A 19,695-nucleotide genomic window follows, 5' to 3' on the forward strand; every position below is an offset into this window, starting at 1 on the left:
TTAAAATAGCTCTCTCCTCAAAATTGAGATCACTTCAAGCATTATGCTCACTGGTGATATATTGCACTTATTTTATTATTGTTTTATTTTATTAATTGATGAGCTGGTGGGAAAAATATGTCTAATATTTTTTTTTATTTGTTCATTTATTTAAACTTCCATTGGACTTTTACGTAGACAACACATAACACCATAAACAACATTTATTAAGCAAAAATTACTTTAGGTAGTGAGATGGAGACTTTGAGAACAGAAAAAATGAAGTGACGGGCCTTAAAAAGTGATTTAAGTATCAAAATCTTTTATATACGAACCTCTTTTCGGTTATGGTTTAATTGTATAATGTGGAAAATTATGTTCTTTAAAAAAATTCGTAAAAAATTTCATTCTTTGTCCCTAAACTTTGCAAAATAAAATAAAACACACTTTTGGGCGAAATTTTTTCATGGATAAATCAAAACAGGCGGCTGTTGTTAAGCGGGAATTTAAACCTTATCGTCATCTACGTAATTAGGATTACGATTCCATATGTTAAATGTTGATGCATCGCTTTACTAACTTTGCAAATGGATCATTTGTTTAAAAAATCATTTTGACACCTTTTCCATTGAAAAAATAAATGTTTGACCTGGGACGAACGTATAAAAAGATATAGCATTTATATTAATATTTTCCACGAGTAGAGTAACCCTTTAACTGCCGGATATCAAATAGTGATTAATCACCCATTGCTAGTGTGGGGTTGCGGTCTGCGTGGAAACCACAAAGTACGGATTGCAAAGTGTTAAACACGTGGCAAAAGGGATTGGATATTTTTAATCAGCATGATTAATGGTGCTTTTGGATTTAATTTTACAGGGAATACAAATGAAAATGTAGTTGAAAACACGTTTTTATATATATTTTGACCCACCTTTTAATACAAATGGGGGAATTTTCAAACAGTAAATTTAAATCATTGAAAATAAAGTTTATTTTGCACATCATTCGGAGATAAGGAACAATAATAGGTTAGGAAAGAATAATAGAACAATATAATCAGCTGCAGACAGACTGATGGAATCTAATCGCAAGCCAAATACTAAGTTTAGTGATCGCACTTTCAGAGTATCAAGGCCGAAGGGTTGGAATAAACTCCCTCCGGAACTAAGATGCATAACAAGTCCAACAGAATTCTGGTCCAAACTAAAAACTCACCTTTTTAAGCTCTCATACCCTTTTATTATTAAGCTCTCATACACTTAAATTAAATTATGTATAAACACTTAGTTAATGTTAAAATTAAGTGTAAATTTTAATTTACCAACCACGTAAATATGGTAATGTATATCTTCATATATATTTAGTAATAACATAGATCATTGTAGAAATGTATTATATATTTGTACAGCGCCATTGAGGTTTTTTTGCACAAAAACGGCGCTGTACAAATCATCCATATATTATTATTATAATATAATTGAAAGTAGGGTATATTCAGGTAATTCTATAATAGAAGACTGAATGCGGATGGGGCTAACAAAAAATATCCAAAGAAGCGAAACACTGATGTTTGGCAGTGAATAGGTAGGGAATTGGTAAAGAAAGAATGAAATTTGACTGACTGCTGTAGAAATAATATCCCTTAGGTATGTGGGATAAAACCGTATATGATCTTGTGAGAAATGTGGAGATTCGTGAAGAATGCAAGGCTGATGTAAGCCTAATAAGAAAGATTAAGAAAGGCACGCATACATGGTTAGGGCATGCAGAGCGAATGAACAAAGAAAAGAGTGTAAGGAGAACATATGACGCCAATGTGAATGGTAGAAGAAGTTGAGGGTGCACGAGGAAGACATGGCACGATCAAGTGAACCAAATACTTAAGTCGGGTCATGCCAAGTGTCAGAATAACAGAAGAGTATGTAAGGAATAATGTTTTAATGTGAAAGAGGCAATTAGTATGTTTCAAGGCCGATTAGTAGGATAAGATTAGATAGGAGATTAGTATTTCAGCTGTGCTCAACCTTCCACTTTTCCTCTTCTTCTCCTCGGTTTATTAGTCCAGTCAGTGGGGAGTTTTACCTTGCAAAAGGTTAGGTAGTAGCGATTTTGATATATGTTGTTAAGATTGGGACTCTAAGGAAAAAAAAAAGTTTTCGACCTTGGGAGGGTCGAGCTCGACCCGCCATCTTGGATTGAAAGTGCCAAAATTTGTTTTTTTCAAAATAATTGTGAAGTGGTCGTTTTCACAACCTGTAACCGGTGCTGTAATGGTCAAACATGCCGAAATTCGCCAGAGGTTCACATCGATGTCGAGGACGAAGAAGAAGAGATTTTGTCAATGGAAGCCCAGAATCTCAGTATCACAGGCAATGAGTTAGATGATGACATTGATGACGAAGACTGTTATTAATAACATAATTTATAGTAACATAATTCATAGTGACATAATTTCGAAATCTACCATCGCTGGTATATCTGTGGAGTAGACCTACTGGGGATACCACAGTGAAAAAAATGCGCCATGTTCTCTACCTCATAGTGGTGTGGAAATGAGTTAACAAAATTATTATAATTATGTAATGAACCCGAAAAAATTACAAAATTGGGAATTTCATAATTTTTTAGAAAAATATTCACATTTCCGCTACTGTCACTCGTTACCTATTAGACTTACAAAAAAAAACTTTCAAAAAAAATGTAGGTAATTTAGTTGTCTTTAAGTTTGCGTTCAACAATTTGGTTGTAAAATCAACCACTTCATAATTATTTTGAAAAAACCAAATTTGGGCACCTTCAATCCAAGATGGCGGGTCGAGCTCGACCCCCCCAAGGTCGAAAACTTTTTTTTTTCTTTAGAGTCCCAATCTTAACAACATAGAAAATCGCTACTACCTAACCTTTTGCAAGGTGGAGCCCTTTTTTATTCCCCACTGACTGGACTATTATCGTTTGCACCTTACAACTTTCACGAAATGGGGACGGCTCTTCCGCAGTATCATCAAAAAATGTAAAGAATAAAGTGATTTTAATATTAATTAAAGAATCCTCAGAGTAATTGAAAATTATACTTGAAAATTTACCACCTTTCGTATAAAATTCCAGTAATTTTGTATTGTAATAGCAATTCTGTTATTCCTGCAAACTTCAATGTTATCTTTCGTTTAGTGGCACCATGTTATTGAAGAACCCTTTGATATAATAATTAACAAGGTGTATACGAAATATACGAATATATCTAACCATAGACAGGAAGGTATTGATACGTAATCCTCCAGCACAAGGATTTGCCCGGAGGGTAGAACACTTTACAAACATCTAAAAGCAAATATGGTCTTACCGATGTTTTCTTTCTAGAAATAATATTATTTTACAGCTACGCAAATTGACTAAATAAACATGCTCAGGAATGTGGCTGGAGATGGCACATTGTATAATGATAATAATTCTTTTTTACTTAAGTCTTTTTTAATTAAAATTATAACTTCTGTCTTGATCTAAAATTGCAGAGGCAACAAAAAACTTGTAATGTATATGCCTGAGCAACAGTTTAATAAGATTTTAGAAGCGCGAAGAAGGTTAGGTTAGGTTAGGTAAACGGAACCCTAATAACACTCATCAAGATTTTAGAAGCGCGAAGAAGGTTAGGTTAGGTTAGGTAAACGGAACCCTAATAACACTCATCAAGATTTTAGAAGCGCGAAGAAGGTTAGGTTAGGTTAGGTAAACGGAACCCTAATAACACTCATCAAGATTTTAGAAGCGCGAAGAAGGTTAGGTTAGGTTAGGTAAACGGAACCCTAATAACACTCATCAAGATTTTAGAAGCGCGAAGAAGGTGAGGTTAGGTTAGGTAAACGGAATCTTAATAACACTCATCAAATCAATTTTTTAAGAAGTAGTTCCAAAAAACTAGTTTTCTACCAATTAAGAAATCATTCAGTTTGGAAGGCGGTTGGTATGTGTACCGTCGCCCCGGGAACCATTCAAATGGTTTGCTACGTTTGGTGACTTAACATAGGATTCGTGTATGAGGTTTATCCAGATCGGGAGGCATCTTCGTAAACACCAGACGCGTTATCTTTTCGGGATATATCAGCAACGCTCGGGTGCTTGGTAAATTCCCGATGACGCCTCGTTACATTACATCAGCTCTCTCTTGAAATCAAAATTGTTTTAGAGTTCAAATGCCTATTTTGGTTTACCCATTAATAGTGTGTGAAAATTCCTTCTCGTGAATTTCATTGAAATGACCATTCCTGTAGTGGAAGGCTTTCTGCAAAATTAGTAGGTATACGTAGCATGACAAAATATTCCTATCTTTGAACACATTCCGAGGTAAGCCGAGGCTTTCGACTACCTGCAGTTGACCTGTCGCTCAAATATATTTATGGACAATGCCACCCGAAGTAACACGGAGTGCATAACATCAATATTCTCTTCGTTTTTTTCTTGACGAATCTTCTTATGGCAAATCAAGTAGTACCTAAGTTAAAAATTATAATTCATAATTTTTCATCAATTCTTCGTCCCAATAATTTGCGACGAAGAACACAATATCAAAGCGCTAAAACGTTTTACTTACAATAGTCAACACACGGAACAACCTACACAAAATATATCTTTATCATAATTCAATGGAAACACCCCTCTCCATTGTTCCATGTTCGACAAATTATGTATTATTCAATCACTTTGGGGGTGATTCTACCCGAATCTAAAAGCAGTAAAGATACACTTTGTACTTTTTACGTAAAGTTACTATTTATTTTTGCAATGAAAATGTTTGTTGTTTGTTATTATTTGCATGCGATTTTCATGGATTTTATTAGAAAAAGAAGTGCGACATTGTCCCTCTTTACTCCCGTTGCATTTATCGGTGTTGATCGATCTATCGATGCTATCTTACACTATAAAGTTTCTTTAGCTACGAATTTTTGCATTAAAAATAAAACAATGAAATTTTGTGAAAAGCTATTGTCTTTTGAATTATATTATCATGTATGATCACCTCCAAAATTTACTACAATTTATCCCCGAATACCTTGCAAAAGCTTAAATATGTACATAATATTCAGTAACACGTAGAAACACAGAACACAATAGCTCCAGTCTTTGCATTACTTACAATATAACAGCATCATCAACATTGAACACCGTAACACCTGATGCGACACAAAACAACCATGCTCCGATTATTGTAATTTAAATCCCTTTCCACACAAAATTACTACCATCATTATTGCGTCCCTTCAAAAAGGTTCATCAAGAGTTAACATCGCTACACGCAATAAAACCGCGAACAAACACCAATCATTACAAATATTGTGATAGGAGTTGTTTTACCAATTCAGCGCATCTACCATTACATTTTGAAGAGCTTTATCAATATTAAACACAATTTGCCGTTAACCTTAGATAGCTACCGTTCGTCAAAATGACGAGCATCAAAATAAATGCACATCTTCTTGTCCGAGAATAAAAATAGTCTTCATGTATCAAAGTGGCCGTTAGGGACGTGCACACTTGTATTTCGTTATTGAGATACCAACTGACTCCGTACGACAAAATGACGAGTAGTCAATACTACTGACGTCAAAATTACTCATATTATCGAATAGTTAGTTTAATGGTTAATGGTTTAAAAGTTACTTAAAAAAAAATTAAATTGTAAACATTAATTTATGTACTTCAAAAATAAAAAAAAGATATTTTTAATATTATAGTTATATATTGAACGCATTGTTATCAGTGTTAAAAGTTAAAGTTAACACTGATTAAAGGCAACACTGATCCCACGTACGCAACGTAAGCAACGTTTTACGATATATGGACAATTTACAATCCATACATGTTGTATGAAAGTAGAAGCTTTAGAAACACACTTGTCACACGCAATGCAATCCTGCGCTCCCCTTGCTACGTCGATCTTAACCTTAAAATTAACGAATTTTAATAACAAAAAACTCATACATTTAATAAGACGTTACGAAGTTATATATACTTATATATATATAAAATAAAATCCATTGAATTTCGCGAGACTGCTATCAAAAAAACTATATCAAGAAATAAAACTCTTGAAAATAAGAAAATTGTACGAATACAACATATGCCTCCTAATCTACAAAATCCAAAATGGACTTATACACACAAACACAACATTTAAACAAACTTCACAAGTACACGAACATTATACTAGGCAACTTAACAAATTGTACACAAATACTGTAAGGACTGAAAGTGGCAAAAGAGACATTGGCCACGAGGGTGTACAAATATACAATCTCCTTCCAGATAACCTTAAAACGGAGAGTATAAATGTATTTAAAAAATACATTTTAATCTTAAGTTATCAGAAAAAAATAAGAAAACTACTGCTTTTAATGTTGTCTGTACTTATTTAAGTTAAGAAAGTGATATGTAAGATTTATTTTAACTTAATAAATACACACACAAAAAAAAAATTCGTTGCGTGCGTAAGATAAGTGTGCACATCGCCTGCGAACGTGGTATTGCAGACGTTGCGTACGTGGGTCCAATATGTCCCTACCTTAAAACAATCATTATTATTGCAATATCAACATTGGCACACTTGATGCGACATATAACAACCATGCTCCGATATTAGCGTGCTTACCGACGGGTGCGGCTCCTGTCCGCCCTTGGCCGTGCCCGCCGCAGGCTGCTGTTGCTGGCCACGGCGGGCGGCGGGGGTCCCGCCCCCGCTGCCCGCCCCGGCGCCGCCCGACCCGCCACCCGAGGCCCCCGCGCCCCCACGGTCGCCGCCCGGGGACTTGGCCTGCGGGGAATTGCCGGTGGTCCTGGAAAGAATAATTACTTATTTAGGAACATGCAAACAGGACTTGAGGGGTGCTTATTAAATATGCTAATTTAGGTTGGCTGTGATGTGCAACTCGAAATTGCTTTGAATGACATTTTCAATATTGAAACAGATTTTTCAAAGAATTCGGACAATCGAAACAGTACCTAACTACCAATAACATAATATTTGGAACAGAAAAGTATTTTAATTGTCAGTTTCAAAATTTGAACTGTGCGAGAATTCATACAATTCCGTAATTTTTCAAGGATCTCCAATATTTATCATCAAATATACTGATTTCGATTGTCTGTGATATGCGTTAGTTATTCCTGCGTGAAGTCTGGTTCAATGAACTCAAAATTGCTTAGAATTTGTGGATGAATTTCAAAATTGGAACTGATTATGTGAAGAATAATTAAGCCAAGTAGCGATAATGCAGGCACATACAAATACCAGTCTATAATGTAATAAACTAATTTGTGACAGGAAAAAAACTCCGTGGTCGAGGGGTAAGGCTCTCGACTAGCAATCTGAAGGTTGCGGGTTCAAATCCCGGCGTGTAAAGTAAATTTTATTTATTTATTAAAAATGAGTTATAATATGCTTGTACTTGCGGCAAGTTCAAGATACTCTCAGTTTCGTCCTGGTGTAATATCAACATAAAAAAATGAAAAGTTGCTTGAAATGGCTTTAGCCATGTTTGGTGACCAGATCTGAATAGCCAGGTACTCCCCCACCTTCCTCTTTCCCTCCTCACTATATTTTGCTAAGAGCGTGCCAAAATTAGGGATACCATAGTTTTACTGACTTCAGACGGTTGGGAGCAGTTGGGACTCTTGTGCGATATACACACAAAAAATAATCTGTTAAAATATTATATAATAGACAGTACCTACATTAGCGCTTGTCTGAATTATTCTTCACACAATCAGTTCCTATTTTTAAAATTTATAGCGTCGTTTGACTTTAAAACGAAAACGATAATTTTTTCTCGACAAGATAGCATTCAAATATCAAAACCGCCAAATTTGGAATAAGGCAGTGTTTTTTCTTGCGACGATGTCAAAAACGTTATCATAAGACAACGTACAAAGACTTCTAGGGCATAAAGTCAAAACAAAGTTAAATAAAAAAATAATATGCCAATCATACTTATTGGTATGTTTTTTTTTGTATAATGTAACGTTATAACTTTGTTTGACTTTAAGCTCTCGAATAATAGGTATGTTTTTTTATATACAACGTTGTATGATTTAAAACCTTGAATTTTTTTATATTTTAGAGTTTACTTTGTTTGACACTAAAACCCATTTAACGAAGGAGGAAAGTCGGATGCCAGAAGCTTTTCCACATATGAACCCTATTTAATAATTAAAAAAAACTACAACTTATCAAGCCGATCACCACAGCTCTCAATCAGAAACTAAATTAAACTAGTTTTACATACAACGTATTTCTCCTTTTGTAAATACTATTTGTTTTTATATAACTTAATCTGTACGTAACAACATGGTGATTTACAATTTCTTAGAAGAAATTATTCTTACAGAAACAAATTATAATGTAGAAATCAAAATTCTTTTTGTTTGAGCTAAATCGGGAATCGAATAAGGCATCAGCTCAGATTAAAACTCATCGTCCAATTCTGTACATTGTTAAAGCAGTTATCCCAATCATAGCCTCAATATATGACGTTATAAATAGCAAACAATACTCACTCGAGTTGAGCTCTTCAGGTGGTTGTTGCGTCGGGAGGAAGTGACGTCACCGGGCGCAACAGGAAGTCGGTAAGCATCGAGTTGGCGGCAGACCGGAAGCGAGCATGAAAGGGAAAAAAATACAACTTTAGAAACTTGTACAAACAGATACATCAAAGGAATTATAAAGGTTACAATTGACGTTTTTGTGTGTGTGTTTTTTTTTCTATTTTGGTCGACTCCTACAACATACATGTTTGACGTAATAATATACAGATGTTTTTTTTAGCAATAATTCGATTCGTTGTTTAGGTACAGATATGCGTTTTATTACCTACTAACGTTCTTAATATCAGTGAAATAAGTATGCTTTTAACGCATAGCATTTAATTCGACAATTAACCGAGCTCTTCATACTCTAAATAATATTAGTCTCTCTAACATTGACATTTTTTCGGATTCATTGCCCAAATTCAAACGTAGCATCATGTCAATAATTTAAACACACGCACACAAACACTCACACGTACACCTATACCTATACACGTCACCTGGTAATTAAGTAATTAACATACCACTTAGCAGACATTATAAGGAAACGGTTCCATGAAAACTCATCAAAATGACAATTCAACACACATATAAAAAGTGCTATAAAGTTATGAAAAGTGATGAAACCAAAATTGGGTTAAATAGTTAAATATGTCACCTATTCAACTAGTTTTTATTTCATCACTTTTCATAATTTTATAGCACTTTTTATAGGTGTGTGAATTGTCATTTTGATGAGTTATCCGGTAACCGGTTAAAATACCGGTTAGTGACTGAGTTGATGGTACAATCCGCTTATAATTATGGTATTATGAGTTTGTCAAATGTTGTCTGGTTATTCGGAACTCAGGAATATTTATCTTTCTTAAAAAATATGGTTTTTCTGTATTCCTCAATGCCTCCTATATATAAATTATAACTAAGGCGCAAGGCGTATCTTTCGTATAGAACATGTTCAGTATTCCCCTTGTATACCGAACAACCACCTCAAATTAATTTACTTAGTATCAAAACTTTAATCTGTTGAATCCATCAATTTGTCTATTCAGGGCACGAGCCAAATCAGAGTAATGAAATAGTGGTTATCTTTTGATATAGGCCAGGGATTAACAAACTTATTTTAGCGAGGGTCGCAACCAGTGGTTGCCGGCGCTTAGGAACGAAAATTCGGTCGATATAAAAATAATAATAGTTTTCAACCAGCACATCACCAATAATCATAGCTAATAACAGTAATAAATGTAATTTTATCGAAGCATTAAGTTAAATTCAACCCGCTCGAATTTTCGTTCTATATGTATCACGTGTCATAGTCACGTAGTGCGAGCGGATTCCATATCAATCAATTATCTATACGCTCAACGTGAATTGCATAGAAATATATCTGAAACTCTTCCGCGAGGCGGAAATACCTGAAGACTCATAAAATTTTTTGTCGCGCCGAGATGGCACCACTTTAGTTCATAGTTCGCATGTGAATAATTTTAGCAGCTTATAAGGTTCAAAATTGCCAATTATCTTTACTTGAGGTGAATGTCAATTAATTGACATTATTTTTAGCCTACCACCCATTCATGTGAGTACACGTAGTCACTGGTCGCAACCCTACCTTGCATTTTGCAGTGGTGACAAATGGAGGGCAGCAATTTCCTTTTTTATTCCGGCGGGGGTACATTGGGGGTGTATAAATATGTCGGCCTACAAACAAACATATATTATGACAGACAGGTGACATCTGTGTTTCAAATTTGAAATGCCATGATCATTATCTATTGAGCTATTGGCATTCATTTCGTAGTGTTGGCAAAAATACGTGGGTAAAATTTTTTCTTTAAAAATTACATATAAGTTTTGTTAACGATCGGCCTCATACAAATTTTACAAAATGGCGAAAGGTTCTGGTTACCGTTAACCTTCCTCGAAAAACGCGCGGTGGATGCTTTGATGACTAACATAAAAAAATAAAATTTTCTTTATACATAAATTAAATAGGTAAATAAAAATTAGGCGTAAGTGGGAAATAATTCATTTTCCTTAGTTTATTTACTCCCCTACTTCTCAGTATGTTCATAAGACAATAATATAATACATTTAAATAAGCTAATATCAGTCACGTCATTATTAAACAATTAAGAAGACATTACCATTTAAAGAAAACATATTTCAAAGTACCCCACAGAATAGAGAATCTATGGTCACACTTACTTTCTCAGTAAATTGGTTTAACCGGTAATAAATCATTTTAGTCATCATAGAAATTGAAATAGGGCGGGGTAAATAGAATCATATAAATAAGTCGTCTCAAATTTGATTTACATTAAATAAAAACATATATAAGATGATTTTCTACGAATTAAAAAAATAAATAATAATAATAAGTAAGGTTAATGTGTATGTATAATCCTCTTCTTAATAAACATGAACTTTTGATAGTGGAGTCGATTTGGAATTAGAGTTCGTTTTATCATTGCCTGGACGTTAGAAGTTTGATAGGTCCCCATCATATAACTTGTTTAGCATGTCAATTACCTTCTGTTTGCAACTTACAACTTCTACAGCAATATAAACATGATTATAGAATACATCGATAGCGTTTCGAACGTTTTAAAATCTATGCTAAATTTAAAAGCTTTGTAATACGATTTTTAATTAAATAGAGAGTTTTAGAAAAAAGTTTAATTTTATTGATCATTTGTAAAATATCTTCGAATGGGGGAATTCAAATTCTTTGTCTTATTAAGCTTATTGACAAAAGCAGTTTTTTGAATCCAATAATAGGTAAGACCAGCAGTGGCGGTTCGTGACTTTTCAGTGGTAAAATTGACACTATTGATGTTTCAGTAAGATTTTTTTAAAATTCTAATTTAAAAAAAAAAAAAAATTCTATTAAGTTTTTCAGGATGCATACAAAAAATTTCATAAAAAAATCGTAACGTCTTTGAAATATGTATAGTTTTCTGTTGTTATTGTCTAACTTGTATGTTTGTATGGACCTACTTTGTGGGATCTGTGGGATGGAACTGACCCACACATTCCAGCATAAAATAAATAATAAAAATTAATTACAATTTTTTGTAGATAAACGCAAATGCATTAATAGTTAAAAAATAAATGGAAACCACATTGAGAGCGAATAATGCAAAGAATTTATGCAGCAAAGCCACCTATGTAAGGAAAATTTTATTGCAACGGTATACAATAGGTAACTACGACGCAAAATTCAATGGTTAGTGTTATTTTCAAAATTTTAATAATGTACAAAGTAATGAAATATTGGTATCATTGTGATAGCTGTGAAAGAAAAACCTTTCGCCCCCAAATCAATATATTTGAAATAAACGAAGGGAGAGAAAGGTCGCAAGGTGAAAAAAAAACTCTATCGTCTTCCTCGCTGTTTTAATAATATCTATAAGTAATTCAGAAGTCCAAAATCAAATCGATAGATGGATTGAACTAATAAAGATTTAGATGAAACTCTATTACTCGAGAGTCGAGAGCCGACCTTTCGAGTAAAACTCGAGTTGAACTCTGCTTACGCAAGTTGGACTAATCTTCTTGTATTGTCAGTGGCGCAACAGTCCACTGGATACTTTTATGAAATTGAGTCTGAGAGTTGGGTCAAAATAAGGTATTTTACAAACTATAAATATGTGGAAGATTAATAGTTTATTTTTCTGATTCGGATCCGTTCTGATCAATGTGCTAAAAGATTAAATGTATAATATTTTCATTCATAATTATTGATTTTAAAAACGATATAAAACCGCTCTTTCCGAAACGGTTCCAACTGGCTACGACGTCATGATATATACACAAATCCATTAGTAATTTTTATCGATAATAAAAAACAGTGAAAATTCTTTTTTCAGTTCATTTTTAGCTTCATTCCTAATTAGATTTTTAAAAATAGGTAGGCATATGAATCACATATTTTTATTTGTAGTTTTAATGATATAAATAACATGGGAATATTGAAATCTTCCTTAACCGTACATACAGCGCCCCTGAGGTGATTTCTCACGAAAACGGCGCTACATAAATTAGCCAAATATTATTATTATTATTAACCATTAAAATAAGCAAAACATATTTCTTGTTCAATATGATCAACGTGGTTTAATTTTATTCGATCTTCAGTTCATGAATAAGTGAATATTGTACATAGAATAATGAATTGAATAATATTATATTGTAATAATATATGCACAAGAAATTGGATTATCTTAATTTTAAGAACATTACACGTAACATGACATATTATGGTCAATATAAAAAAAATTTGATAGAACCCTGTTGCTCTGAGATTGGCTGATTCTTAAAGCGACAAGGTTTTTGCACAGAATTTTCTTGATAACAAAAAAAATCTTTTTCAATATGTTCTTCATATTATTCCCTTTTCATAAATGTCAAGTTTTATTATTCTACTAGCGCACACACGTGAAAAATCACGGGATAATCTGAATTATCGAATAGTCAGTTCCAATTTTGAAAACGACAAATAAAACAATTTGCTGTTCAAAATATTTTAGTTATGTAGGATAGTAATTGATCGATTCCAATTGTAAAAATGAAACTTAAATTCAAAGCAAATTTGAGTGTATGGAACTCGATTTCACGCAGGACTAACCGACAATTAGTATGTTTGATTAAGGATTCAAACTTTGAACCTTAATCTCTCAGATTCATAAAAAATGGCGGATGGAACTTTGTTGTTCCAAAGGCACGTTATTTCACAAATATTTAAGACCCCTCTGAGAAAATTCATTATAAAAGGATTAAAATTAATTTATGTATATTTATTACCTTATTTAGGAAGCCCCAACAAACTAAATATGCAAATATTTCTTCTCCGGTCGTAATACTGAATAAAAATTAAACGGGTTGAGGAAAACTTAAAGGGTTTTGTCCATCAAACATGTACGCAGTGCCTTTTAAAATTAAATATTTATTTATTTTTTGGTTTCGGATTGAACCGCTTTACCGACCTTGCTTTAAGCCGATCGTTTAGGACCCACATTTATTTAGTATATTAACAGCTGCAATTTCGTCATGTTTCAGAGAAATGCGTCCTCGTATAAGTACGTGCTTGCCACCAAAAGTTGATAGAATTCATTATCATCGACAACAGGTGTATCTGTCGAGTTTCAGGTCGATCGGATGTCGGAAAGAGGGATAAATTCACTTACGAGGACTAAATAAAATCTATCAATATTACAGAGGTAAATATATTAAATACATATCAGACCTACTCGCTCGCATACGGCAACGTCAGTAGCGCGGTTGACTTCGGTCCCTGCGAAGGAAGGATCAATCCTTAGCCAAACCATAAAATATAATTTTTTTAAAGCTTTAAAAGACATTTTAAAAGAGGTGTATTGTGATAAATATTTTTTTTACACGTTGTTTGTTTTGGACGCAAGATTTACTGTTCAGTCGTTCAGAGAACTAATAGGTATTATGATATTAATGTAATAATTTTGTATTGTCTATGAGTACTTATCATGTTACGATTGTCTTTGTGTCAAAATTTCTTCCGACTCTTACTTGTAGAAAGATTATCGACGTATATCAACAAATAACTAAGTAACCATCCCCGCAGGGGTAGGCAGAGAGGACGGATCGCCAAAAACTCGGTCTTTGCACACACTCCTTGCCTCATTCACATGCATAGATCGTCTCAAACATACTCGTCTATTATTCTGATTCTTGATATGGCCCGAATCAAGTACCTGATTTACTTGATCGTGCCATGTCTTCCTTGGGCGTCCCCGACTTCTGCTACCATTCTCTTTACGCTCCTATCTTCACTCATTTGCTCTAACTTCTTAATCCCTTCTAAGTCCCTTTCTTAATCTTATTCATTACGCTTACCCTTGCACTGTTTGCGGATCTCCACATTTCTCACACGATCGTGTATGGTTTTAGCACACATACGCCTCAGGGATGTCATTTCTACAGCATTCAGTCTATTTTCATCTTTTCTCTGCCAGTAAGGTACCAGCACTCGATTGTGGACTGCTAACTTCGCTCCTTTGGATAATTTTTGTTAGCGCCAACTGCGTTCAGTCAGAAATTAAATGTGACTTTAATAATGTGTTTAAGCCTTCCCATCAATGATCAGGTATTTATTGAAAGTATTTAAGTATATTAATTATTTTATTGCGTATTATCATCGCTTAGCCACAGTTTCCACATCAAAACTTCCTGTTATTTTGGGGCACTTCGAATCGCTTTCAAGTCAACATTTTAGCTTGTCTTTTGTAAAAAACTTATAAGTAATAAGCGTTCGTACTTCCGGATAAAGTATAGAGCTTACTAAGTAGTTGAAGGTCTTTACAGAGTCAAGGTTTGAACTCAGGATTAAAGCTAATCTGCCTTTCGAACTTCGAATTTTGGTCGACTCTGCAAACAATCGCAGATGAACGACTTTAAATCTGTTTTGGAAATTGATGTAATCGTTTATAAAGTCATTAGAAGACAGGCGAGATGCGAGATGATAGGATGTCTCAGTCATGCGCGTTAAGAGGAAGCTACAGGCCAAAAATGGGTATATTCTTAGTATACCTTATATTATAGGTAATAGGCACAGACATAGGAATTAATAGACGAGAAGATAATGGCGAGGGGTAAAATCAACTGTTGAAGAACGAAGGGAGTGAAGCTGACTGTGATTCGTCATTAAATTAATCTGACAGTAAATAGGCATCTCGCATTATAATATCACCATTTACTTCTTAAAAGTAAAATCTGCTTTTGAATGAATATACATTTTTACATGGGAGCGCAAATTACTCGCCACGTTATGAACAAATTTTCGAAGTCCAAATTCGGCAAAAAAATTCGGTTCTATTTTCAGAGTCGAATATTTCGTTTAAGTATTTAGTTAAGACACTTTTATAAATGTTCATAATTTACTTCCCAGCAACCAAACAGCTTTGTGTTTCGCGTCCAGACGTTTCTCGATGTCATAGTAACAACTGATTCATATTATACGATGTGAATATGCTTAAAATAAAGTAAAATAATGCTTATATATGGAATGTAATACGACAGTTGGGTTTATTCTCTTTTTCACATCTATTTTTACAAGTTTTCATAGTACAAGTCAACATTTTGCCGTGTTATTTCGTAAAATGAACCGATGATGCCTCGACCATAGTTCGCACAAGAATGATGACGTCACGTTTTCAAATTTCACTTGAGGCCATACGCGAGCACAGCCGGCTCCAATGGAACCGGTATGGGGAGTGGGGATAATACGCTTTTAATCACTTAGGAGTCTAAATTCGTTCGATTTCAAACACAAAACTGGTTATTATTTATTTTGTAAATAATTTTATAAAAAACCAAAATAGTAAATCAACGGAAACTGTCACAGATAATCTTAGCTATAATACTGTATTTTTTTAAGTTGTTTCCTTTACGCGTTCATACATTTCTATTGAAAAAATTTTTTTTTAGTAGTTTACCTACATTTATATTTTTTACTGAGCAATTTTTTTTATTTGTATTCTACGCAAGCAAAACGATATGAAAACCTTAAAATTAATTAAAGCATATTTTTTGGTATTCATAATGTACACCAATTCGTTGTAAAGATTAATCAAAATAGTGATTTAACATTAAGCCTTGGGTTAACGTAAGATACGTTATAATCTACGCGTTCTTTCAAGAAAGGCATAAAAATACAATACTGGATTGAATCATCAATACAATACTGTATTTGTATGTCCTTATTGAAGGAATTGAGTTTTTATACGGACAAAACTTTGTATCAATATTCTCTTTCAAAAAACGTGTTTTAATAAAATAATAATTAAATTTACGGTATCTATGAACACGTAGATTATAACTAACGTCGCGTTTAACCTTAATTATGTATTTGCAAGTTGGGAACAGCTCACGTGCGTTGTGTCTGGACGAAGCGAATTTCATATTATTGCCGTGGAAGACAATTTTTTTATTTTTGTTATTAAGTTTTAATCCAACATGACTGGGAGGATAGTGCAATCCCAGTCTGACATATTACATGAAATGCAGTAAAATAGGGAAACCATAAAATAAAGTAAAAAAAAAATGAAAATGGAAATAAGATAAAACAAAGAGAAAAAAAATATTAGGAAGGTACCTAAACATAAAATTAAAATATAAATCAAAAATAAAATAGTCGTATAAATAGGTAATACAATATAAACAATTAGATTAAATTAAATGAAACCGTCCATCAGGGAGGTCGCCGCATCATGTACTAATGGTCGAGAAAATACAAAAAAAGTTTTTACGATACCTCTACATGAGAGAGTTTGGTTATTACCCATGGCTGTTTCCAACAGCATTTATCTCGGGAATGCTGGGTATATGCAGCCTTAGTTCCAGAAGGGATGTTGCATTACTCCTGATGGCGTATAAGCTACTAAACGGTTTAGTATCAATACCAGACATTCTGGCTAAAATAGGATTTTATGTCCCGGATAATTTCGCGCGAGGCCGCCAACACAGGCTTTTGATTCTTCCTAGGTGCAGAACTAACTTACCAATGGTGATGCCCTTGGGAAGAATCACCAGGTTAATTAACTGCCTCGCAGGAAATGTGGATATTTTCCACATGTCCTACAACGTATTTAAACGTGAAATATTATTATTCAATACTTAAAATTGTAAATCTAAATTTGAAACTTTTTTCTTTGTCCCACTTGTAAATGTACCTATTTGTTATTCACTTTTTTGTAAATGTTAATTATCGATATTGCAATGTTCTGGTTCATACTGTTTTTGCAAATAAACAATAAATAAAATAAATAAATAAAAATAAAAATCATCTGCACACATAGCTCATTGAGTGGGGAACTGAGCCACTTGGATGCAGCAGATGTTGGTTGAGTCCTACCCCAGAAGCTGGCTATTCGGTGGGGAAGTAAGGCGGGGAATGAGTGCACCCTGCCTTCAGTAAACATTGTGGAGGCACTGCAGAACCTCGGTAGTTGCATGAGCTGCCTGTATGCATTATTGTAGCACACCCTCAGCTTGTCCCATTGCGCTGCTGGGTATTGTGTCCACAGCTCAGATGTGTCACCACAGTTCAGTGCAGAATGACCACCACAAGGAATAATAGCCGAAAAGAATGATGTCATTTACTTCGTCACGTGAGCATTTAATGATAATATTACCTACTCGTTGTATTGACTTAGAAAAGGCATTAGTGTCAGCAATATTCAAAAGCGCATTGTTTTAGAAGAAAATGTCCCAGCTGCTTCTAACCGTCTGTAGCCAGTGAGACTATGGCATCCCCAATAGGTGTATGTTGCGAGGCTGAAGTTAGTGGGAATGGGAAAAAGATGGGAAAGATGAAGGTGGGAAAGTACCTGGCCAGTAAGAACTAGTCACTACACACGGCTAAAGCCATTTAAAGCAACGTTTCAATTCTATATGGTGGTCTTACACCAGCGCTATAATGAAACTATCCCACACTCTGGAACGTGCCGCAAATATTTTATATTATTTTTAATGAATCTATTATGAAGTGAAACGAATTAATCAAATAAAATTTACTTGCGCACGCCGGGATTTGATAGTCGAGAGCCTTAACGCGTAGAAAAGCCGGCTAAGAAATTATTATTTAGAATTTATCCTAGAGTTGAGTTGGCTCACCAACTGGCATAAATATGTAGTATTTATTAAGGTAAAGATATATGAAAATGTCTGGAAAATAATAGTTATTCTTTTACTTGTTATTTTATGGATAAAATATCTCGAAAAATTTCATTTTCAGTCTACCGCCGGGTCAAACTCGAAAAACGATAATTTAATTTTTAAATTCTGTATATTTTACTTGACACATACATTTTTTTCAAACCGCCTTGTTTTAAGGTCTTGGCTTTAATTACTCACCTTACTTAACTGAAAGGTCGCTAAATATAAAATACGTACAAATTAATGATATAATTTAAATAAATCATTTTTTATGAATGTCAAAACACTGACATAAATGAAATATGTGCGGTCTTAATATTCCGAAACACACCGATTTAATACGAGTACAACCATTTTCAACCCACGCGAACGTTCGCGAGTTTTATAAATAACGAAATAAGTAGAATTTCACATCATAATGTTCTTAAAAAAAGTTACAAATAGTTGAATATTTATTTAATACCCCGCATATCGATTTTATGCCGATGTATAACATGCTTTCTCCTCGAATACTTTAGGCTTTTAAAAAAATATGTGTTCTTTTTTAAGGTAATCTATATTTCGAGCAGAATTGAAAAATATATATTTTTAAGGTAATCTATATTCCGAGCAGAGTTGAAAAATATATGTTTTTTAGATAAACTCTATTACGAGCAGGGTTAAAATTTATTTTTTATTTTTTAGGATAATCTCTATTCCAAACAGAGTTGAAAAAGACATTGCATGAAATTCCCTCGATAGCAAAAAAAGCATGTACAGAAAATGTATTAAAAAACATTTGGTTCTGTTATATAACAATAGGTAAGATAAAAATCACAGTGTTTCTTTAAATGATCTCGAGAAAGTTTTTCTCTATTTTAAATAAGTCGTGTTTTATCAAATATTTTCAAACCAGCCTATTCATCGTAATCGTTTCTTTTATATTATTTTATATCTTTTGTATGATTGTATGGAAAATGTGTAAGTAGAACTAGTTTTATTAACAATGGAAGTTTCGAACAAATAGTTTGTTCAGAGCTATTATTTTCCTTTTCATTATGAATAAAAGTTATTTGCGTTCATAAATTTACAGCGCACTGTTGTATGAATACATTTTAAGCCACGTTTTTGTAATAAACCTTGAAATATCAGGGCAGCATGAAAATAAATATGAAAAATTATTGCCGTCTGATAAAAATCTTTTACCGGAGTAGCGAAATATCAAGAAGGTTCAATCTTTACGACTTCTTTTCGGAGTATTTCCGAACGAAATTTATTGTATACATGTCTGGATCCTTTTTAATAAGTTGATGCCTTTATTTAAAATGGGACTTTATTATCTTTAAACACGGCTATCGAAGTCTAAAACTTTGCTTCGATTTCGAATCCTGAAAAATGGTAATCATAGTCATGTTTAATATTATTTATCATGTTTAATTAGTGATATATTTATTATTTTCATGTTGGTGT

General features: G+C 33.5%; 2 protein-coding genes across 2 annotated transcripts in view; both read right to left on the reverse strand.

Annotated features, from left to right (window-relative positions):
• Syt7 (Synaptotagmin 7) overlaps positions 1-6,698 on the reverse strand; it is a 155,699-nt gene extending 149,001 nt beyond the window's left edge. The window contains exon 1 of the mRNA XM_089647871.1: positions 6,623-6,698. The gene's annotated coding sequence lies outside the window, so the exon portion shown is untranslated. The remainder of the gene's footprint in view (positions 1-6,622) is intronic.
• LOC149410515 (uncharacterized) overlaps positions 4,184-19,695 on the reverse strand; it is a 66,961-nt gene continuing 51,449 nt past the window's right edge. Inside the window, exons 4-6 of the mRNA XM_089648267.1 lie at positions 11,104-11,108; positions 6,623-6,806; positions 4,184-4,258 (exon numbers count right to left, since the gene is read on the reverse strand). Of these exons, the coding sequence (XP_089504393.1) occupies positions 4,184-4,258; positions 6,623-6,806; positions 11,104-11,108 (264 nt within the window). The remainder of the gene's footprint in view (positions 4,259-6,622; positions 6,807-11,103; positions 11,109-19,695) is intronic.

The sequence above is a fragment of the Hesperophylax consimilis genome, chromosome 27 (assembly GCF_061612785.1).
Source record: "Hesperophylax consimilis isolate HC1 chromosome 27, BYU_Hcon_1.0, whole genome shotgun sequence".
NCBI classification, from domain to species: Eukaryota; Metazoa; Arthropoda; class Insecta; order Trichoptera; family Limnephilidae; genus Hesperophylax; species Hesperophylax consimilis.